This window comes from Spermophilus citellus (genome assembly GCF_964194105.1).
Source record: "Spermophilus citellus genome assembly, chromosome: 4".
NCBI lineage: Eukaryota > Metazoa > Chordata > Mammalia > Rodentia > Sciuridae > Spermophilus > Spermophilus citellus.
The window spans coordinates 117,913,672-117,938,257 of NC_138185.1; the positions used below are offsets into that span (position 1 = coordinate 117,913,672).

General features: G+C 44.0%; 1 protein-coding gene across 7 annotated transcripts in view; it reads right to left on the reverse strand.

Moving 5' to 3' along the window:
- TLN2 (talin 2) overlaps positions 1-24,586 on the reverse strand; it is a 421,584-nt gene that overhangs the window by 39,902 nt on the left and 357,096 nt on the right. For 6 of the 7 annotated variants that reach the window (XM_081293079.1, XM_081293081.1, XM_081293076.1 and 3 more), the window contains 7 exons: positions 22,713-22,883; positions 18,142-18,288; positions 13,304-13,405; positions 10,811-10,930; positions 5,206-5,352; positions 1,849-2,015; positions 820-1,003 (listed from right to left, as the gene is read on the reverse strand). In XM_081293079.1, the coding sequence (XP_081149205.1) occupies positions 820-1,003; positions 1,849-2,015; positions 5,206-5,352; positions 10,811-10,930; positions 13,304-13,405; positions 18,142-18,288; positions 22,713-22,883 (1,038 nt within the window). The remainder of the gene's footprint in view (positions 1-819; positions 1,004-1,848; positions 2,016-5,205; positions 5,353-10,810; positions 10,931-13,303; positions 13,406-18,141; positions 18,289-22,712; positions 22,884-24,586) is intronic. The other variant, XM_081293082.1, reaches the window with a different exon arrangement.

A 24,586-nucleotide genomic window follows, 5' to 3' on the forward strand; every position in this document is an offset into this window, starting at 1 on the left:
TCTTTCTCCAAAACAGAGCCAAACTTCCCCAGTGGGGGCCTAGGCTTGCGGACATCATTTCTTTCCCCTTCCCTGACTGCTGCTGTCTCACCACCCTATACAAATAGCAAGAGTCACCAATGCCCTCCATGGTATAGGACTAGTGGCTCAGTGGCAGACATTAACCTGCCTTAACTCAGCATCTCTGATGGGCTGAGAATGCCTCCGCTCAACATCCCATGCTTTCCTCTTGCCAACTGCTGCTGCTCCTCAAGCACCTTAGGCATTTTCTCCTGAAGATGGTCCTTCCACCCTCCATGCTTCTCCTCTCCTATAGGTGTTGCTATCTTTACAGCAACAATCCCTGCACCCATGCTCCTGTACCTGAGCAGGCTTGTGTCCATTCATTAGTTCTACCAGTGGTCTCTCTGGCACTTCTGATTCAACACTCCCCAGACTGAACTCACCTTCTTGTCCCTGCTCAGGGTGACTCTCCAGGGAGCTCTCCCTCCATATGTAAAGTCACTGTCCACAAAATGCTCCTAAAGTGTGGAGACATGCTTGCTCCTCCCTCATGTCCCAATGCCCACTTGTTCACCAGGCCCAGTGAACTCTTCCTCCTGGATTCCTCTTAAATACATGGCTCATCTCCATCCTCCAGCCACATCCACGCTCTGTGCATCTTGTTTAGACAACTGCTTCCTAACAGGTCCCCAGACCAGACACACTCACATGCATATTATCTACTTCAAAAGTTGCCAATGGCCTGAGCCCTCCTCTGAGCTTGGTGCACTTCATTTGTGGGAATACAAGGAAGACATCCACAGGCCCTGTCCATACCTGGGTCTCAGGGTCGTCAGAGCCCAGGCTGGCGGCCCCCAGCTTGACAACCTCAGCTAGCTGGGTGATGGTGGCTGCTGAGGACTGAGCTGCCTGGGCCAGCTTGTCTGGAGTGGACGCCGCCCCCGACACAAGCAGTTTTGTGTCTTCCACCAAGGCCTTGGCCGTCTTCAGAATGTTCTCCCTGAGAAACAGGCAGGACCAAGGAGGGAGGGAGAAACAAAGGGAAAAACTTACTTTTTTGTGGTTGGGAGGGGAAATCCTTCACAGGGGGCTTTGGTGACAGGGTTCTGGGAAAGAGTCGCATGTTCCCCCACCCTTATCAAGGGGTACACAGCTTCCACGTAAGCAAAGTTGGGGAGATGAGAGGAAAGCCAACCCTCGTGCATAAGGTGGAGAGTAGTAATGGTCCAGGGAAAGGCTCAGGTCCACAGGCCTGTGGTTAATTGAACACCCCACATTTTTTGCGACTCTCAAGATCCCTTAAGACACCCCCAGTGAGCTGTGAGGAAGCATGGGTTGTGGCATCTTGTCTGGGAATCAGAGCCTGAGGGGCTAGGCTCAGGGAAGGACAGAGTACAGGGAATCTGCTCTGCCCACCCCCAGCCCAGACCTTGGACTAGAGAGAGACAAGGAATAGATGACGAGGATTTGGGGCTCTCCAGCTGTAAACACAGAGCCCTCAGCAACGGCCATCTCAGCAGTGTTCTTAAACTCCCCAAGGCACAGCTCCTACTAAACGTGCCTGCCCCTGCCAATCCTACCAGGTCAGTGGACGGTCACAGGAGCAGTTCTCTCTAGCCAGCAAAGTGAAAGATCAAAAAAATATACTCTGCTGGATCAGGCTGGATCTAGGACTGTTGAAGGCCGAGCTCAAACATCACTCTGTGTTTACAGTTGGCAAAAGGAGCTTTTTTTGATTTCATGATTCATTTAACCCACTGAGGACCTTGTTGAACTCAGAAGAGATATACAGATTTCTGGCTCCCAGGTAGTGTGGCAAAAGTTGATGAGTTTTGGGGCATGTACCTGTGGTCTGCGAAGGTCTCGCTATTCTCTGCGTTCAACGTCCCTGCTGTTGCAAACATGATAGTGGTGTCCAGGTCGGCGATGATCCCAGACACAGCAGTGGCAGCTGTGATGCATGCTTGTGTCCCCTTGTTCCCAGCCTGGAGAGCTGAGAGCACCAAGGACACCTGTAGGTAAACAGGAATGTGAAAATGAAGAAAATGTGACCCCAAAGTGTGCCGAACCTGAAAACCCTGAATTTTTTGTCCTGGAAGTTGATGTAGCTTAGGGGTCAGTGGCACAGGTTTGACATCAACAGCCTGGGTCTGAATACCAACCTTTCCATTTATAGGCCACATGGCCTTGGCCAAGCTGTTTCATCTTTTTTGGGCCTTAGTTTCCTCATCTGTAGAATGGGTCCATTACTTTTTATCTACCAAAGAAAGGTATTGGAAGAATAGAGGAAAACTGATGTATGTAAAGTACCTAGCAAGGCATTTGCATATCCTAAATGCTCAGTCTAGGGCAGATGCTAGTATGCATTTAGTTCTCATTATGATTCTGAAACCACCGTGAAGGGGCAGGGATTAGGTGCCTCTGAACTGTGTCACTTCCATCTCTTTTAGATAGGTGTTTGGAGCAGCCACTGCTAATATTCATCACTCCTTAACTTGGCTGCCTTATGATGGGAAATTCTCCAGAGCAGACCTCGCTCCAGATGGGATCTCATCCAGAACCTCTCCGCCCCTAACACTCCTGCACATCATTAACCACCATCAAACAGTACACAGTGACCTCAGGGTCCTGCAAGTCAGGTAAGGGCTTCACCCCAGCATGTTCCATGTCAGAAATCCTGACTTCCAGCTCCTACCACTCAGCCCCTAGAGTAAACCCTCCCTATTTCAGAGATACTTTACCCAAACCTGACCATCCCTCATCCCTGCTTACAATTCCACCACATGTCAACTTTACTTTCTTCCCCTGACATCTGCCAGCCTCTTACTTCCCCAGACACACCCACCTTTTCTCTCCAGATCTACACTCTGCCTGCAAGGCTCCATTTTCTCCTCTCCAGTCATTGACCAACTCATCCAGCAAGATACAGTTCAAAGTCCCCTCTGAGATGCCTCCACCTATTCTCTTTTCTAGAGAGACAGCTCTGCCTCCTGGGATTCCACAGTGCACTGCTCTTGCCCTCAAGATAGCACCTCGGGTTAGCAGCTGGAAGCTCTTAGAGGCCAGGAGCCCTGTGTTAATTTCAGTGCACTTACAACCACCATCCCATTTTCTATGGCTGGCCCCCAAAAGGATGAAATGCTTTGCAAATGTATTTCTTGAAACGTGCTGAGCAGGGCAGGGGAATGTCAGTGTGGTAAGAGGCACTGAGTTTGGGACAGTCTTTTCCCTGTGCTGCTCAGATCTTGGCAGAGGTTGTGGGCTCAGCCCAGCAGGAGGGGCAGGGGGACCATTTCCTGAGTGCCCACCATATCCCAGGGCCAGTTCACAGGGTACTATTTCTCTGCTCCATTTGCCTAATTCTCCTTTAAATGTCTGTAGGTCCTACCAGGAAAAGAATTCAGACTGGCACAGAGCTGATATGGGAATGAGATAAATAGCTTCTGGAAAGAACTCTCAGAGAATTGGGGACAAAGGCCAAGACAAGTGATTGGCTGTTTTGGGTGTGTGAGAGAGACTTTCTCAGCCAGGGTGAAAAAAGAAAGTCCAGAAACAGTGCCTTATCCACTGCAAAGGGCGCACAAGTTGGCAGGTGTTTACTGGCCCTCTCCTGGTCCTTAGGGAGGTCATGGAGGAAGACGAATCAAGGGGCTCATGGTTGGGGGCTCATTATATACAACACCGAGACATGTGAGACTGACACAAGAAACACCAGGCAGATTAGAAGGACAGGGACACGTAGCACAAAACAGCAATAAGCCTGGTTGCTAAACAATGGCCGCCTCCCTACCTTTGTCCTTCCCCAGGTGTCCTGAATCAGGGGCATCTGCTGTGAGGAGCAGCAAGGCCAAGGCCAAGGCCAACTTGGGAAGACTGTGTTGCCTGGCCATGACAGGCAGCTTGGTATCCTGCCCCTGGCCCTGCTGCTTCCCCTGCAAGCCCTTCTGGGGTAACTTGGCAAGCAGGACCTCCACAACAGGGAAGGGCTTTGAAGGGAGAGCAAATAACTTCCCTGAGCTGAGAGATTTATTTCCTCATCCTGTGGAGCCCAGAGAGCCTGGACAGTCCTGCAGGCTTCAGGAGACAGCCAGACTGAGGCTCAGTCTCGGCCAAGGGCCACGGACAGAGCAGTGTCTGTGATTGACTTCCCCATGAGGGTTCCCAGCCAGCCCTGAAGTCTCGTTGCCAAGTTTCTCAACAGTACAGAGCTCTATGTACTTCAAACCAAAGTGCACGGAGAGGAAAATGCCACTGAAGCACAGATGCTTTGGTCTGTGCTTCACACAACCTGCTGAAGAGCTGTTCTGAGTGAGAACTGGCTGGGCTGTAAGCAAAGCAAAAGGTTCCCCTCCGGGAGGAGAATAAAGAGCCTGGATACGGAGGGACTGTTAGAGTGGGGCCTTGTCAACTGGGGATAGCATCCTCAGAGAAGAGTTCTGGAGGAAAGTTCCCAGAGAACAGCAGTGAGCATTGACTAGATGTTTATGTCTGGCACAGTGCCAGGTGCTTTTACACACATCACTATGTTTAATCTTCACAATTCTGAGTCAGGAATTGCAAATTTGTAGCCTCACTTTATAGATGAGCAAATCAAGGCTTGGAGAGGTGAAGTAATTTAGCTAAGATTTCACAGCCCTGCTCCCTACCCTAGAGATTCTCTCTACAAATAGCTGCCCTTAGAGTCTGAAGACCCCAGGGGAAGTTCCTTAATGCTCCTCCCCAAAGGCGCTATACAACTGCCTCAAATCACTCAGCCTCCCTGGCTTCACTGGCCCTAAATCAAGAGGTTGCCCAGGAAGAGAAATTTCAGTCTTTTTGACTCAGCCCTTAGCACCTGGGAGCCTCCTTAAGAAGGAAGGCCAGGGGTTACAGGGTGGGGCTCCAGCGCGGGCCTCCCCCTGGCTAGCTTTTGGCTCTGATGTTACTGATAGGGTCTGTCTGCAGGAGAGCCCTTGGAGAAGACTGAGCACCGGGGCCTGATCCTCATGGGATAGCCCCTGTAGCACTCTGCGTTTCTCAGGTCCTGTGGATCACCCTCTGGTGCAGCCTTCCCCGTGGAGGACCCGGGTGAGAAGAAAAGACAGCTGTGAAGGCTGGATTAACTTTAGCTCAGTTTCTTGCTTTTGTCCCCCATTACAGTGGGTCACTGAGAGCCAGTGGCAACTACGGTGGCTATATCTGACCCGGAGGGCTGCTCCTTACCTTCTCTGTGACAGCACGGGCACACTCGATCAGTTCCCTTTTGGTGTAGCTGTCTGTGGGGCACACCTGGAGGGCCCCTGCCTTCTGCACCAGGAAGATACAGCCGTGGCCCAGGTCTTGTACACGCGTGCGAATCTGGAATCCGATCTGCAGAGGCAAGCCCGGGATAGGGAAGGAGTGTGATGGGACCCTGCCATTAAGGCCTTCCCTACGTGGAAAATTTCTCCTGCGTCCTATGGGAAACTGGCTAGGAAAATTCCACTCCTATTAGGAGTCTGTGTCTGGTGAAGTATGGAATTTGGTTGATTTAGCTTCCCTTTTTAGAGACTGTAAAATGCCCACAGTCTCCATCAAGCAAGCATGTGGCTCATTGTGCTAGCATAATGCCCCTGGAGTTTGCTACCTTTTCTGGTGTGCAGCTCATTTGGGACTCAGGCCACCCAATAAGAATGTTAATTAGATGAACTCTGTGGCACAATTGTTATTCATTCAACAAGCATTTATTGAGCCCCTGCTGTGTGTCAAGGCCTCTTCCAAGCAGGTGATGCCTTTTCATTTCATTTATACCTCCCAATACCCCTAGAGGGTAATTAGAAGTTCAAAATATAGCTTTAGTATTAAGCATATTTTAAAGTGTTCAGATTCTTACAAAACTATATGGTTACCAACGAGAACACCCCCTTCCTCAGCTGTACCACATGGTGAGAGGGACCCTACAGAGCCCAGGCTTCCTGGCCATCAGACCAGGCTTGAGGTTTCCTTGAACAAGGCACACTCACAGAGCTAAAGGCTCAGCAGGCACGCATTCATTTAAGACTCTGAGTTGTGTGATTATTAAAGGCAATTTGCCTGGGAGAAGAGAAAGGAGTGTCACTATGGTTAAGCTGCCATCTGTTTCCTTTAAGGTATAATAAACTTCACTTCCCCAAAGTACACATTCCTTGGATTCTTTTTCATGTCAGTTTTCATTTGGTCCGATCAACACAGCTGCCATGAATAACCTGCCCTCCACTGCAGGTAAGAAACTAAAAAGAAAGTTTAAGTGTGAATCAGTGTTATTTTTAAAAATGTACAGTAGCTAGAGGTTATAGCTTATTCTTGTATCAACTATTTAGAACAGTTACCAAAATATTTCAGATTTGGTGAATGCTGCCTGGAAGACTTTGGCCATCTGGATGCCGTCTCCTGCTATCATCTCTTATCATCTCTTTACAGTTTATGGAGGAGTAACTTTGGAGAGTAGGGGTACTACAGATGTTCTCTTACATTACAAAAATACAGCTTTTAGGAAAACATATTCTGCCCTTAACTCCTTAATGCCCAAAGGGCTTTCAAGTCTCCTTAACAGAAAATTCTTTCGATTAAAAAAGGTGAGTTTCTGCTCTTTGGGTATCTTGTGAATATTATGCTGGGTGCTGCAGAAGCTTCACCATTAGGTAGGTCTGTCCTGCTGACCATTTCTGTGTAATATACAACATGAGCAGCATTCCTGGATTCTAAAAAAATGGCAGTTCTGAAAATAGGTCTGGACTGGTGCAGTAATAAGGCAGTCACTAAGGAGGGACAATTCAGCCCACAAGGCAGTGAGTGATGCCATTCAAACTTATGTGTTTACTAGACACATTCCTGGCTTTAAAAACAAATTCAAGGTGAAGCCAGGTGATGCCCCATTAAAGTTTTAAACTCAGTCTAGCTTTTGAAGCCTTCCAGATCCATAGTTTAACACCAAGTATTCAAGAATCAGAGCTAATCTAAAAGCAAGAGCTCTTAAATTAAGGATGACCACAGATCTCTAAATGATAAAGGACAGCTAATAAAGTCAGGTGAAGAGGAAGTGGTAGAAGAAATACTGACAGAATTTCAAAACAAAAAGAGACCTTATCAGTTTCAGTTATTTAAAGTGGCTCCGATTGAAATGTGGTTTTGTTGTCTTGAGCTAAAAATTTTACTAAGCTCTCTGGATCTCAGTTTGCTTACCCATAAAACGGGGGAGAACAAATGACTCTTGTTTCACACACTGTGATTAGAAGAGTAAATGGGACAGCACCCATCACAATGCCTACCATGTGGTCAGACTTTTTTTTTTTTTTCAGGGGTGTGACAGCAAGGCACTCAAATGAAAGAAAACAATAGAATCAATAGTCTACTGGCAATTTTTTTTTTTTTTTGAACTGAGGATTGAATGCAGGGGCACTTTACCACTGAGCCACACCCCCAACCCTATTTTGTATTTTATTTAGAGATGGGGTCTGAGGTGCTTAGTGCCTCACTTTTGCTGAGGCTGGTTTTGAACTTGCTATTCTCCTGCCTCAGCCTCCAGAGCCACTGGGATTATAGGCATTTGCCACTATGCCCAGCTTTATTGGCAATTTCTCTGTGAACATTTTGTACCACCAGAGGAACATTCTAGAAAGAATGAGTTTTTGAGACTGTATTCAAGCAGATAAGGGATTTAAAAATGGTCAGCTTCTCAAAACAATGCTGAACTTCTTGCAAATACAACCCAATGTTTTAAGAACCACAGGGTGATTCCACACACCACTAGTGTTTATTATAAAGGAATGTTGCTCAAAGACATGCAACTTGGGGTTTTAAATTGGCAACTTTAGTAAACCATTACTTGAGCCTCATGAAAAAAACCTCAATTACCTTCTTGCCCAAATAAAAGTTCAATGGAGGAAAAACCATCTCCCTGTTTTGTGCCTGGAGGGAAATTAAAAGCCTGGCCTTTATGAAGTTTTGGATCCAATTACAGTGTGGGGGGTGATCTAGGAGAACTGATCATCTTTCCTTACTGCCTAAAACCAAACAAAATGTTGGGCTTGTCCCAGACCTTAAAAGCAATTGCATCCGAAACCAGGTCCACTATCTTACCTGGGAGAGCATGTGGATGTTGGTAAGTTCTGATTCTTCAGAACTTATGTGACAAACTGAGAGAGAAAAATATGGAAGGAAAAAATAAAAAGTTCACAACAGACTTAGGAATCACTATCCAACCTCCAAAAAGCATGTCTGGAGTGGAAAGTTTTAGAGAATTCTAGAGAGGGCTGTGGTTCTTTTAGGCAAATGCTCCTGCTAGCTTTGAAGACATCGAGTATTACAAGGGGTTACAGTGGATTTTCCTTAGAGACAAAGCTTTAGTCACTAAATCTTTCCCCCAGGATTTACACTTAGGAGTCGTGGCTCATAGAATTTCAATACTTTCTTTTTTTCTTTTCATTTTTTTAGAAAAATAATAATAACCCAAAATTGCAAAGCTGCCAGAGGATTTTAGCTTTTCTGAAGAAGTTTTTACAGTGAAGTTAACAAAGGTTTGACTTTTCCATGGAAAAATAAGCAGATAAAGATCCTGCTTGATGTTTCAGGGCACAGCTCTGATTTTTCCTGTAATTGTCCCATCCTGGAAAAGACCAAAACGCTGACTTGGCACAGCCGCTACAGGCTGCCGTGAAGGGGGCCGTTTTTGACTTGCTGGGGATATAAATATTTTCACATGCTGTGATGTGGGGTCCTCTTGGGTATACAAATAATTCTATGATCTTGGAATAAAAAAATACATTGCTTCAGGGATCTCCTAACCTTCTTGGTTTTCTCCCCACATATCTGTCTGGCAAATGCAAACAAAGAATTTTCCTTTGCAAGCCACGGGTAATTTTATATTTTCCCTGTCTCTTTCACTCCAGGTCACATTGCTTTTGTGTCTGGACTGTAAAATATAACTTGAGATGTAAGAGTGAAATGGGAAAAGCTTAATGAAAATGTTGCTACAGCCCACGGCCAATAACCAAAGAAACCTGTTGTGCTTTCTGCAATCCATTTTCTTTCCTGGCTGCTTTGACTTTATTTTATAGTTTGCTTCAGTGGTTTGCCTTGCAATAAGAAAATTCTGCTTGTTTCACACATGAGGTGGGCAACTCATAAGAACTCCGATGGGGGAAGGGCCCTGCAGATAACCCAGGCAGGACAGCATTTCAACCCTCCAAGGCAGATGGAGGTGGATTCCACTCGTAAAGGTTTCTGTAGATAGGGATCCAGACCTCCCTTACAATTACAGTCTGTTTTTAATTCCTCCCTCAAAGCCATTTACTTCTTCCCTTTGTCCAACCAAAGTCTTCTTTACTCTAACGTAAGTTCCCTTATAGTTGTTTATGAAATTCAAAATTACACATTAATCAAGTGAAATTATATGTCTAGATAATTACAGACTGGAATTATAGTCTAGTCTTAGTAAAGCAGGGAGTCTATTTTAAAGAAAGAAAGATGTGCCTGTGTAAAAGAATCAAGAGAGTCCTGGTGTCTCTGATAGTGTTCCTTTCTTGATTGAACTTAACACACTCATCACAAACAATTATTCATGCTGCAACCTAAATAATCATTTTGAAATCAGAAAACACAGGCACTGTTAAAACTTAAGAAATCCCATGCTAGATATGTATGTATGCAAGTACATATATGTGATGCTTCTGTTTGCATGCATGGTTATGCCACTTGTTAGAAAGCAATGTGTTCTGGGTCTTTGCTTCTGTAGAACCTCTGGGAATCTTTGTTAGAACATGCTTGGATCTGACTCCCAGAAGAAAAAGCAGCACTGAGGAACTTTGGGACAGTGACTATTACTGCAAGGAGAGAAAAAGACCAGCTACAACCTTCTGCCTTGACATCCCGCTAACTCACAATAGGGGTTGAGCTCAATAAACAGCTTGCTGAATTTCATGGAACAGTTACCTTTATCTCTCCAGTGCTACTGCAACTCATCCCATCATTCTGTATTCCAGATTGAGCTTTCTTTCTCTAAAGAGCCACAGTTCCCTGGGCCCTTCTGGGTGTTCACACTGACATCCCCTGGAGCCCCACTCAGGATCTCTGGAGACCACCCAAGGAGTGGTCTTCCCAGTAGACTACTCCGTTTCTTAGAACTACCAGAGATTGCAACTCTTAGAAAGTGGCTTTAGGGGCCTAATGTTGTCATTTGAAGGCCTTTCTGGGTGCAGCTTGCTGAGGTCAAGTCTATGCTGGCCTCCACAGAAAGCTAGTTAAGGGAGGCATGTGGGTACTAAAGAGGCCACCGGAGGTATGACGGCAGGATCTGGGCCAATTCTTAGAAAGCCACTAAGATTATTAAGGTAAGGCTTGTGACACAAAAGCAGGCATTTCTCAATTGAGGGTCAGCAAAATCCCATGCTTCTAACACTTCTGGGAGCCTTTGTAAAATACAAACTTGACTTGGGGGGATGCATAGAATGGAAACAGGAAATGATAAGATGGAACCCTCAGGCTCAAGTATGGTAAAGTGATGGGCTGATAGGGAAGAGGCCTGGAAGAACATTGTAAACAGTTATTTTTTTCCTGAAAGCCTACTTCCCAAATGGTCCCAGCTCTTGGCCAGTCAGGCTCTGAAAGAGCATGAGCCTGGAACACAACCTTGGGCTTCCAGGTATGAATGGGTGTGTGTGGTGGGGAGAAGTTGGCTGCACATAGTGGAAAGAGAATCTGGTTCTAGCTACTGGGCTCAGGTCTTTTGGAGTGGAGCCAGGCTACAGAGAATCCCTTGGGGGTGGGCACCACTGGGTTTGCTTCTTAAAATAGGGGCCTTAAGGTGGCAGACCTCCTCTGGTTCGGCCGTGGCTGCTGCCATCTGGCCCTGGAGAGCCAGGTGCCCATAGTCACTGGTCATTTGTGAAGCCAATCCTCCCAACTCCTCCGGGTTAGTAACCGACTTAGTCATCTGGAAAAAGAAAACAAGCAAGACACAAATACACACAGAGAAAAGCATGAAAACCACGTGTTAATACCATTGGAAGCCAAAGGATTTCATTCACTTTTAAGCTCCCGATGGGGTGAAGGCTAGTACTGGCATTCAGGGCTGAATGCTGGAAAGGGCAGCTCAAGCACAGCCCAAGCCACATTGCACACAAAAGGCCAGAACCCATGCAGACCCTGCAGGGTCCCTCTTAGGCCAGCAGATTCTGGTTGGGCCAGATGGGCACATGCTTAGTGTGGAGGCCGTGCATCGTGGAGCTGGGCCCTGAGGGACCATTCTCTGGGAGGTGCCCTGTGAGGCCAAAGAGGAATTCCCCCACGAAACCTCCAGGAGGCACAACCCATGTGCACTGCACACTCCTGGCCTGGGTGTCTATGGACTGCTGGTTTGGACTCTGGGTCTTAGAAGCAGGATCCACCCAGGTAAGAAAGGGCATGAGGACAGGGCTGTTAAAGTTGTGAATGAGAAGTGGTAGAGAAGCCAATGTTTTGGAGGAAGAAACTCAGAGAATAGCTTTGAAATAAATTTGTGCCAAAGCATGACAAGGGTTCAGCCACAATGTTCTTATTGGCAAGACATATTTTTCTGCTTCATAGAACAGTGTGTCTTAGCTAAGCTCACCTAACACGCTAGTTTCTAGCTTTCCTTCTTCCTCTGGACAAAAAAATGCCAATTCTCACAAGAACAGCTTTAATGTATTACTCAGAAGTGTCCTTGTCCCTCTTTGAGGAGCTTCCCTCCTGCCTTATCCCCTTCCTTGCTCTGGATAATTCTCTCTTTATAACCTTTGAAGGCCTTGATGTGAAAGGGTTTTTAAAGTCTTTTTGAACAACTTCATATCCATTGAGGTAGGATAGGAATGTCTGTCTCTTCTAAGGTTTTTTTTTTTTTTTTATAAGGAAATGTCACAAGCTTCAGGCCCAAGTATGGGTTCCAAGGAGGACATGTTGAACCTCAAGACGGCGAGATGGCACCACGAACTGCTCCATCTGTGCCCAGCCACACAGAGATTCTGAGGGTGAGCCCACAAGGTGAAATGGGCCTCTCCAATCAAGGCACAGGCCAGCTGTTTCAGGAGTGGCCATGCAGCTGGAAGCTGGGCTCCTTAGGGTCAAGGACAACAAGGTCAACACAGGTTAGCCCAGAGCCTGGCCCAGGAGACATTCCAGAAATGCTAAAAGGCCACTCAAAAATGTCTTCTCCTGCCACTGCACTGCATGGCAAAGCTGCAGAGCGGGACTTTTGTCCTCTGTGCTCCCTTTAGAGAACGGGCTTGCGCTCAGCTCCAGCTGGTCAGACACACGGAGATGAGTGTTATGTCTCCCTCCTGCCCCAGCCCCAATTCTTTTCAATAACAGTAGACCTGGCACAGTCAGTTTCCATGAATGAGCGGAGCAGCCAGAGAAGGCTTCGTGGTCCAAGCTCAACCTCTAGTGGACACACGATTACATGACAGAACCAGAGAAGCGCATGGGCCACTGTGATGGGACAGTAACCTTGTGGTGGATCATTCTGGTCCCTCTATCAAGGAAGGCCCCTGGATTTCTCAATTCAGGCTTTTGTGGAAAAAGCATCTGAGGCATCTCCAAAGAGTCTACCCTGTAGCCTCTGAGTCTTTTAAAGTGAAGAGGCGCTTACCCCACATGCTCCTATTCATTCTCTAAAGACCCCATTTGTCATTTTTTTATGTAACTTATTAACATGTCAAGATAGCATTCACTGTTTCTTGAATGGCATTTATATCTATGGATCCACTAATAGAGTTCTTGTGTTGCATTTTAGCAAAAAACAACAAAAAATTATCTCCAAAAGTTACTTGCCTTCTGTTGTCAGGAATTTTTTTTTTTTAAATAATAACCACACTGTTCCATCTTGCCTAAAAAGATAGGCAATACTATATTGTCTAAGTGTTAAAATTTGACTCTGTAAGACAGTCTCATCTCTGTTCTATTTTATCCAAAAATATCTTTTCTCACACTGTGATTTAAATATATCAAAATATCTCAAGGCCTTTCAGAGGTGAATAGGACTTTTTTTCTTCTTGACTCCAATTTCCTTCTCATTTCCTTTATTCTCTCATATTTTCAACTTCCTTTGTTCCCTGTCCTCATGCCCAAATCTCAGTCATCTTAATTCCTTCTTGTGGCTTTTTCATGAGGTGGGCTTCTCAGCAGGTTGGGTTTCTAGACCACAAGTGACCAGAGAGACCACAAAGAGAGGGTGGGTGCTAGAACCCAGGAGGAACTAGGAGCATGTCTCTCTCCCTCACAGATCTTGAGTTTAAAGACTCAGAGGTGGTGGCAGACAGGGGCAACCAGCAGTGGGAAGGGCTCTTACCATTTCCTGAGCTGTAACAGCAATGGCTTTGGAGTATTTAACCACAGTTGTCTGGTAGTCGACGAATGTTCCCTTTGGTTCTGGAGGGGTGCCTTCATCCAGCTATAGAGAAGAGGAAAAGAACCCAGAAGTCATAAGAAACCCATTGAAGCATGGACTGCATTTATTAGAATTAGAAACTTAGAGAAGTGAAGAGGCCCTTAGATTCTTTGGCCCTGTTGGAGATGAATTCCCCAACTTGTGCAGTAAGGACTGCAGTAGGGCTGCACATAAGGCATTCAGGGGACACAGGTAAGAGTCCCCCAGATGAGTCTCAGAATGGGATACATCATGGAGAAGTGATGTTTCAGCTAAAGTCTAATCAGGTAAGGAGCGTCCACAAATGTAAAAGTAGGGAAGGTAATCCAAGAAATGGGATAGCACTGCAGCACACAGAGGCGTGGTGGAAATGATGTTCAGGGAAGTGCAAAGAGGAGAAAGATGAGGTGGGAGAGGAGGCAGAAGATAGATCACTAAGGGCTTCCCTAGGATGCTGGAGTCCACATACATCGATGCCCTGGAGCTATTTACGATCTAAGTTGGAAATAGAAGGAACTGGAAGTTCTAGGAATAATCTGCTATTCATCTGACTCTAAGTGTGATACAAATTGAGAGAAGGGCAAAATCACTGTGTGGTGAAGAGTGGAAGCAGGTAGGACTGTGGCTGTGTCCCTCAAAGGGCTGAGGACTTATTGCTCAGAAACTTGTATCTGAGACCTGATTCAAGAGCTTATAAATGGTCCTCAAGCTGGTTAAGATCTCCAGGTCTCAGAGGACCTTCGTTGGTAACTTCCAAGCAGGACACAGTTGTAGAATCCATTGAAACTATATGTGGCCAAGAGCTGCATAAAAGAGGAGGAGATGATGACCACGAGAATTAAGATGATAATGTTGATAATGTCAGTGAGACTATAATGAAGAAAAAGGCAACCCATCTTCACCACCGTCATCAGCATTATTGTCACCATTGGTTGCTGAATGATATTCCAGATGAAGAGACAAGGCAAAAGATGCCAATATAGGATGTGTGAGCATAGCGGGCTTGGTATCACCTGTATAGAAGCAGGTTTTGAGAGTGTTGGGAATGAGGCTGTTATCTGGAGAAACTTGAAATCAAGAGGAAGATGGTAGGAACTGGCAGGCGATGACATATTTGAGAAGATCTCCCTGGCACCTCTTTGCCAGATAGTTTGGACTCAGGGAAGAGATTGGGAGCCAAGAGGTCAATTAGGAGAATGTTAGATGGTATCCTCAATAAGAGCCACATGTCAAACAGTCACAAGCTACATCGTGAGTGAAAGGAATATGTCCCTGGAGCCTGTGTGTGATGCGGCTGCACAGCCTGGGAGTCATTTTCACCAAACAACACGACACAAACTCTAGATTATTATTTTAGGGGATACCAGGTATTGAACCCAGGTGTGCTAACTTGAGTAACTTGCCTAGCCCTTTTAAATATTTTTTTAAATTCAACAATTTTATGTAATTTTGTATTCTATAATTTTAGAACAGCATTTTTTATTATTAGTTGTTCAAAACATTACAAAGCTCTTGACATATCATATTTCATACATTTGATTCAAGTGGGTTATGAACTCCCATTTTTACCCTGTATACATATTGCAGAATCACATCGGTTACACATCCACGTTTTTACATACTGCCATACTAGTATCTGTTGTATTCTGCTGCCTTTCCTATCCTCTACTACTCCCCCTCCCTTTTAAATATTTTATTTAGAGACAGGGTCTCACTGAGTTGCTGAGGCTGGCTTTGAACTGGCAATCCTCCTGCCTCAGCCTCCTGAGCTGCTGAGATTATAGGTGTGCACCACCATAAACAGCTAGGGAAAAAAAAATTAAGGTATCTTTATTAGGCAGAGAGATGATTCCAAATGTCTTATCACAGCATGGGGACCCTGCTAGTCAAATGAGGATTGAGTTGACTCATCTGTTAAGTGTTAACCCACTGAGCATCTTCTAAGTGTCAGTAGGTGTTAGGATCCTTCATTTGAGATGTGGCCCAACTATACCAAGCCAGGAACCTGTAGCCAGTGACTGCTGGCTACTGCGATGAACCTTTACCCAATCTGAAAGTAATGAGAAAGGTAAGAACAAAGTAGTGCTTCAGGATTTCTAATTTATTTAGTTGAAAACCTCCCCTTTATTCTGGGATTACAGACTTCACATTGCTTTTTTTTTTCTTTTCTGGTATTAATATGACTTTTCTTTTATGAAATAGTAGTGATGCTGGTAGCAAAGTTTTTGTTTTGCTTCTGCAACTTTCTTAGCACCAAAGCTGTAAGGAAAACGAAGAAAAGGTACTGTATTGTGAAATTCCACAGAATCCCACAAACCTCACTGAATGAAGAAATCAAGGTTCAGAGGGCTGGAGTGATTTGTCCCAAGTCACAGAGAAAGCTTATTACTTCATGTTCACCTATCAGTTCCAGGCTCTCTAGTGCTTAGACACATGGGCAGGAAATCTCCAGAACTACTGTAGTGGAAGCTCTGAAGAATTGCAAGAATCGCATCCAAGTTCAAATAAACTTTGGGTACACTCATATTATTTTGCCTGTTACTGCCCTTGATAATTTAAGCAATGATTCAAAGAGCATATCACTGTTTTCACCAAATTAATGCACCTGGATACAAACACCAGCTTTCTAATATCCTGCTGCTTAGGGCCCAAGGGACTGAAACATCCCTTAAAGCTCTAGCAAAAGGCCGAGTAAAGGCAGGATGGGGAAGAGGTATTGTGTGGTCGCTTGGATGTCAGGACAGATCAGGTAAGAGTTTAGGGGCAGTCCAGAAACCTCAGTGGCATATTGTTTAATTTTTAGGTACCAGGGATTGAACTCAGGGGTGCTTAAGCACTGAACCACATCCCCAGTCTTTTTTATTTTTTATTTTGAGACAGGGTCTTGCTAAATTACTGAGGCTGGTTTTGAACCTGTGATCCTCCTGTCTCAGCCTCCCAAACCACTGGGATTACAGGCATGTGCCACTACACCCAGCCCCAGTGATTTGTTTTCAAGAACTGAGGGGGGAAAACCCTTCGCTTGTGGCCTCTGTGGTCTGTGTTGTCAGCAGTTTCCAGCTCTTCCAGCACAGTCACGTGTGCTCTGGGCTGAGGGAGCAGCTGTCACACCACTGACATCAGGTGTGCAAGAGCTGCTTTCCGTCTGCAGCCTGGGGCAGCGTGTAAGGCTCACAGCTGCCTCAGGAAGACTTCAGATCTGACTCTCACGTTCCAGGGATTGCTAGGACATTTCCCTGTCATTGCACTGATTCTGAAAATTCCCTTTTCTCAAGAAGAAAAAGATTAACATTTGATTTTCTAATTTGTACCAAGAAACCTTGGACTTAGACACATTATTTTATATTCTTGGTAGACACATGGCTTATTTTCAAAGCTCTAGTGTTCTGATGTCCTAAAAACCAAACACACACACTGAGACTTATCCAAAGGAGTTGAGAATTTTGCCATTTACTTGTTTGTGCCAAACTGTCCTTATTTGAAGCATGAGAAGCTCATAGATAAAAAATTAACCCATTAAGTCCCAAGTTTTCAATTCTATGACTATTTCAATGAAATGGACCCAGGTGCAACAGAATAGGTTGAAAATCACATTCTAGAGTTTATTATGCAATTTGTTATCATGAATACCATTAGTCATACAATTAATAGTATTAATGAATATTATCTCTAATAACTCACCTATTACTTTTCTCAAAAGGACAGGATTCTAAAAACAAATGTTCATTTTGAAGTTACCATAAGTGGTCTATTTGTTGCTCAATTTAAGTTTTTAGGTTTCATAAATGGGTCGATGGGACAAAATGGGTTAACAGATACTTTAACAAAGTGGAGCCCCAGGTCTCTAAAGGAAGACTTGGCTGTCCAGCCCAGACTTGTTACTCCAGCAGTGTGACAATGACTATATAATGTTTAGGGATAATTACTCTAATTACAGTTTGAGGGTATCCTTTCTTTATGGAGATATGAACAACCAATCTTCTCTAAATCAGCAATTAAAGACTGCTTATTATCCTGAAAAACCATATTAATGTATTCATATTCTGACGATGGACATGTCAAAACACAGAGGATGTCTATAATTCTTGGCTGTGCTATCACAGGACGGCAATTAGATGTTGATGAACAATTGTTCTTGGTGATGAATATCAAACTGACATGACAAGTGAAGGATTGGGGGAAAAGAGCAGAATATATGGAATTGAAACTGTCTCCAGTCGTATTTCCTTACTGACCCATGTCAACTGACAGGTCACTAAATGAGAAAATGATGCTTATCTTCTTTGTCTGTTGTCTATGAGAGTTCATAAAGGGGTTTTACACATATTATTTCATTGGTTGATGCATGTGACTAGATACCAGAACCATGAGGAAATTTTAAAAAGTACTAACAGAGATTCCAAGACTCTACCCCATCAAGATCCCAAACAAGCAAGTTAGGGGTGCAGCCCAAGAACCTGCATTCAGAAAATCTCCCTGTTATCCCATAGTAACCATTTTGAAGTTTGCTTTTCACAACGAACTTATGAAGGAGACAGAGGAGGTGAATAATTACTCCCATTTTGTAAATGAGGAAACCAGTGATATGTTGACCACCTCCCATCCTCCTAGATAAAACTGGAAGGAAGAGGGGGAAAGCTGGCTTACAAAAGTAATAAACTAGAGCTCTCCAGAGAAGGCGGCTTGCTTGGGGACAGTGGGAGAAGACCGAGGCAATGATGGCTAAGGAGGGGCCATTCCACCCAGAAGCCCATGCCCACCTTGCTCACAGCCTCTGCGATGGCATCCACCATGCCTCCTACCAGCCCCACTTCACTGGCAGCTTCGTTCAGTGTCACCATGATGTCGTCCACGGCTTCCTTCATCAGCTGGGCGGCTTCCGTGATGGCGTCATGGGTATGCTGAGCCTGGGAAGGGAATTGTGAAATGTTTCCTTCCACAGAAGGAAATGGTGCTTAGTCTCTTAAGAATCACTTCACTTCTCTTATGAATAACCTTAAGAAGACAAAACTATCCTCATGGTGGAGCACAGCAATGCATCCTATATTCTCCTTTTCCTGGATTTTGGATGTTTGTTTGCAAACCAAATAAAAGTCAGAAAGACAAATAGGAAAAGCACTTTTTTTTTTTTTTTTAATAACCAAGAGGAAGAATAAAACTGCAAGGTCAAATAGTGTCTAATGACATGACTAGTTTTATTTGTTACTATGTTCACGGTTGTAGAAAGAGAATGCCACAGGCTCCTAAATATATGAGTTGACATAGTTAATGAAAAAAGAAACTACTATAAAGGAAAAATGTATTCATAACATATGTACTTCTATTCAACATTGCCCAATACACTCTCATTCCCTTTCTACAAATAAGTTAGGAGATTATGCAAATGTAGGTACATACAAAAGGAATAAATATGCAGAAGGCCAAACAGTCTTTAGAACTATGTCACAATTTATATTGCCAGGAAATTGGAGAAATAAATGAGCAATATTCTCCAAGGCAGACACTCTGTAGGCAAAGCCACACTGCCCTCGTGTTTCTCAGTTTACCATACTGTGAGGATGTGTCCATGTCACTCGCAGAGCAGGGGCTGGGTAGACAAATGAGCAGACAGAATATGGAACAGGGGCAGTGCTGGGCTTCCTGGAAGACACCTCAAATGGCAGCAGGATGCAGGAGAAAGTTTCTAAGTCTGGGGCAGGAAAACCTGGGATCTCGTTGTGGCTCCAATGCCAACTAGCTAAGTGAATAGACTTGCTTCCTCTTCAGTATAATAGGAAGAATTATAATATTGCTATGTAGCAAAATTCTGATGGACTCATAGCGGGCAGGGTAGTAGGGGGATGTGCTCCTCTGAAATGTGATCTAACACCAGGTAGTTAGGGTGAGGAATGTGCTGCACCCAGGTGCTGGGACTATCCAGGAAGGAGTGGGGGTCATCCTGGCCCACCCTGGGGATATGACATTTACAAAAGGCCCCAAACATTGCATTTTTACTTTGGTGGGTGAAAAGGTAACAAAGCCAATGGGACTTGATAGAAGATAACTGCTATGAATTAAAAAAAATTTTTTTAATAAAAAAGAAGAATTGTAAGGAGGCTAGTGAGTCATAGGAACTGGCCCTGTCTGAACTGAAAAATCCTGGGAAGCAAGAAGAGTTCCTGAAGGATGACATCTGATGAGATGTGACACATGCTGCTCTCAGATGGTTATCCTTGAGGCAACTGTGTCAGGAGGCGTAGATTTCTGTCTTCAAGATGTAATAGAGTAAACTGGCAATTTCAGTTGATAGTTAATTTCATGGCATAGAGAGGGTATAACGTGAAATGTACAGATGGCTTGGTTTTGATGACAGAAACCTGAAAGGTGCTATCTCCTGTATGTCACACTCCACAGAAAACATCTCATACAAATATATTCTCATTTACAAGGAGATCAAATATAAAATCTGTGTTTTTCTTTAAGTCTCAGTTCAGATGAACTCATTACTGATGATGCAAAATATGTCAGAAATTTTACATATTCATATGAAAAGTAAATATGTGCTTTAGGGGAGAGACAAGCGCCGCTTGTCAAGGATCTTCCATCTCCTTTGGGCTCAGGAAGGTGTCAGGAGCAAATTTGGGGGGCAGCAGCAGTAAGTCATGAAGCTGTTATTTTGGGACTCCCTTCAAAATTTACAGAGCATTTGCCCCATACAAAGTGACAAAAATCCACAAAAATAATCCTTGGCTGTGGCTATCCTAGAAATGAATTATTTTCCCATCTGCTTGGGAAGACGGGCTGTTAGGTTTTCTAGAAGACCTGTTGCCCTTCACTCCTTATGTTTAAAAGTTTTACAGATTCTTAGAGGTCAACTCACAGTCCACCTCCTCTGTAAAGCTGTCTCCAGTTGTACCAGCCCCATTCAGCGCCTTTGTTCTGAACTCCAAAGGCAAGTCACAGCTTAGTTCAGAACCACACACTGTGTGCTGGCTGAACACAGCAGCTTAGTATGCCCAAAGACACAGTAGGGTCTCAATTAAGGCATGTTTAAATGACCAGTGACCGTCCAGGAAGCAGAGTCAGTAGGCTAACAATGAGGTTGTTATTTTCGATTTTGGAGGGGTTCCTTGTTACTGCTCCTCACAGCACAATACAGATTCCATTCTTTCTTGGACACATGCCTGAAGTCAACTTCCAAGGGAGCCTTGTTTCTTTCTAACAGCATTTCCACTACAAAGCCCAGGACAGAAGGCAAAGACATCACAGGAGGATGGAAAGTGGGAGAAGGCTACAGGGAGCAGATCTCAATTATAGTAAAGGGAGAAAAACAACTAATAATTAGAACCATGCAACAGAGAAGAGGGCTATGTTTTTTGCTGAAGTGTTGCAAGCAGCTTCTATGGGGGCCCATGGAGGACACTGTGGAAGGGAGCGGATGGGGTGGGGACCCAGGAGGGAGCTCAGTGGGGCAAGGAAGAGGCTACCAGCACAGGCCTTCCTAATATGTGCAATTCATTAACCTCAGGCTCTGAGGCTGCTACTTCTTGTTTTTAAACACCTCTCAGACCAGACACATTATCTCATTCAGTCTCTATAGCTACCCTAGGGAGGGGTTCATAATTAGCCCTTGTTGTTCAGGCCAGGAAACAAAGAAAGGAAGTAACCTGCTAGAAAGAGGTAGAGCTGGGATTTGAATCCAGTTATGTCTGATCCCAGAAGTGTGCTATTTTCTACCAAATAAGAACTACTGAAAACTATTTAAAAACATTTTAGTCCTATTTTTTTTTCTGTCAACAAGAAAATTAACAGGTAATGCAAATAAAACCCAGTAAGTATCCACCTAAATTGGTTTGTCTGTGCCTCTGACCTCTTAGGAAAGGGTCTAAAAAGCAAACCCAGTGGCCCAGGTGTCTTTTGGGACAAGCCTTCAATTTGTAGACCAAATGCAGGTTGGGTACTGGTGAGGGGACAGAGTACACCTGCCTGGCCTTTACTCATCATGTCTTACTTCACCACACCCAGTGCTTCTGGTCCCTCAGTGAAAACTATTCTGGCCACCAATTCCAAGCAGAAAATGCCATTATGAAGCTTGTGATGCTGACTATGTATACTCCCGACCAAGAGGAGCTCAGAACTGGCTGTCCAAGCAGATATGCTAACATCTTAACCCATCCAGAAGAGTCCTATTTTGATATTCTACTGGTCCTGAGACCCTTTTAGGTGGAGGGTGAAGAAATGTGGCAATAAATAGCCTTGGATAAAAGACAACCAGAGCTGTGTCAGAAGGTTAGCTCTGACTCCTCTAGTTTGGGGAGGGTACAAAGAGGGCTGGCCCCACATCAGGGCACCTACTGCTAATCTATCACAGTCAGGGCTGCATTCTTTGTCCTTCTTGATCTACTCTACCAGTTTTGCAACTAGACTTGTTATTCCAAAGGACTCTGCACACTTTGAGGGCCGAGGCTCTTAGTACTTTTAGCATACCCAGAATTAGGCTCTTAGTAATGGTCAGATATTTGAATGAAAACCTGAATATAGAAAATGCAGGTTTAAGACATTATTCATGCTGTCACAGTGAGTTGTTTCTAAAATATGGATTGGTTGTGTCATTCTTCTGCTTAGAGACCATCACTGACTGCCCATTGCTTACAATAAAGGTCAAATACCTTGGCTTAGAAGATGAGATCTGTCACAGCATGGCACAGTCTATCCTCTTGTCCAGCTATCTTTGTGATCTGCATTTTTCTAGACACATCAGACTACTTACCATCTTCTGAAGATAATCACAATCTTTTGTTTTTTTTCTTTGTAACCCTACATATGGCTTTGCATATACTTTTCCCTCTTCCCAAGTTCAAAATAAAATGTGATACAAAGTCACTTGTAATCCTTGGCCACTTAAAGCAGCTGGGTTACATAACAGGCTGAAGAAATGTTCCTTCTACAAACTGGCAAAGGGGATATCATATGAAATTGCTGTCTCTTAAGTGTGAGAAACAGAAATGACATTCACTGGAAAACAACTGAATTTTCCTTCCTGCAAGTTGGTGTCAACACTGAACAGGTCCCAGTAAGCATTTGCTTTTATTCCTGTCATCATCACAGAATTCATTTTTTCCCCCTCAAGGATGCTTGTCTATACATTCTTTAAGGAAAAAATAACTTACAGATAAGACTTAATTATGTACACTTCTTACCCCCCCCCCCCAAATCCCTGGGAAAACCAATAATAGAAGATGATTCCCCACTTCAGAGAACTGGAGTAATGTTTTGTTCCTTAGAGAGAGACAATATGGCAGGACCAGGACCTTTGTGGTTCTAAGTGAGTCCCTGACATCCTGAACCATACCTTGGGGTTTCCTCCACCTTCTTTGGCTGCATACAGCATCTGCAGGGCAGACTCTGCCAGTGTCTTGGTTTGGTCCAGCACTGTCATCTGCTGTTGATGGTCCAAAATCTTGGAGGCGACACCTACTGCAGCTAAGATCAAAGGCTCGAAGTAGCTCGCCAACTGTGTCACCTTGCAAGAATGGAAAGTCATAGGTACATCACTTAAGTACAGGCGTTTCCTTCAGAGTACCTTTCAGTGGGAATGGATTGGGAAAAGGGGTGAGCTGATTCAGGAAGAAATGCAGGCCTGCTACTATGGACTTTTGAAAGTACTTGCTAGTTATTGACTATTGCTTGCTTTTGATTTCCTTTGGAAAGTTCTTTATCTCTTCTCCAAACATGATAGAAGTGCTAAGAAATCAATTCTGAGATCTAGACTTAGGCATCAGAATTGAACTCAATTTTATAAATCATTAATTTTACAAGTAATTTTTAATAGAAATCAAAGGCATCTTATAAACTCAGAGGGAGAGAAAGTAGAAGAGGGACAGGATTATCAGAGAAGGTAAGAGAAGAAGCCTGAGATAAAGAGAAACTTCAAAAGCTTTTTAAGAGGCCAGTCTAATTGGCTTCTGCTTGAAGCATTTGGATAAAGCCTTAGCTCTGGATTAAATAATGCAAAATGATTTCATACCAGCCAAGATGTTGTTTATAATTAGTCCAACCAAATTTCCCATATCTATATATCAATATACCACAGCAAATTTCACCTTTACATACATCCATAATGCACTAATTAAAATTTTTAAGAACTATAATAGATCATCAGAGTATAGGAAAGGGATAAGAGGGAGGGAGGAGAGGAAGTAACAGTGACTGAATTGCAGCAAATTATATTCTATGCTTGTATAATGTCAAAATGAACCCAAATATAGTGTAGAACCATAACAAACAATACAAATTGACAAAAACACAAAACAAAGAGATATTCCCACATCCAAATCCAAATCCCTGGAATTTGAATGTTATCTTGTTTGAAAAAAAGGTCTTTGGATTTCTCTTTCTTTCTTTCAAATGAGATATGCCATATTTGAAAAGGCAGAGATGCTGACCAATTTCAACCACCCCTCCTTAGAGCCAGGAGGAAGTTTAGTAGTCCCTTAAACTTTTCTGTAATTTGAAAAGCAAGATGATTGATTTTCTAAAATCAATACCTGCTAAGAAAATTTTGGCTACTGCACTTCTTGATGTGCACAGCGATACTGACTGCTGAACTGATCAATGCTCAGGAACCTTGAAGGCTATTAGAATCCAATTTTTGGTCTCTCCCTGCTAAGGTATAGGCTGCATGACAAGCCAGTTCGCCTTGAAGGGTCAGCAGAGTGAACCCCAAATGGGCAAAACATCATCTGCTATTTTAAGCATGGGCAGGAACTCAGCTGAAAGACTCCTCTGGGGAGGCCATGCAGGGAGGCTCTGTTGTCCAGAAAAAAATTTGCTTTGCTCCATCACATGTAACAACAGATGCTGCATTAGAAACCAGGGAAGAACATTATTGCCCTAGATACACCAGAATGGGCTGAGATGGCCAGGAATAAAAGACAGAAGCCTATGGGTGAGGAGTGTCAGCATTAGCCTCTGGTTTATTTCAGAATAAGTGGAGAGCAATGGGTGATGGTAAATGTCTTGTTGGAGGAAAAGTTTGACCACAACCATAACCCACACCAAAACAACTCACTATGAACCTTTCTCAACTTCAAGTGAAAAAAGGATCCTGAAGTGATCATTTTTGGAAAAGAGGCTAGAGAAAGGCTGAGTGCTATTTTCTGTTGTCAGAGATGCACTGGACACAGGCACGATACCTGGCATGGCAGGCTTTCAAGAATGAAAACA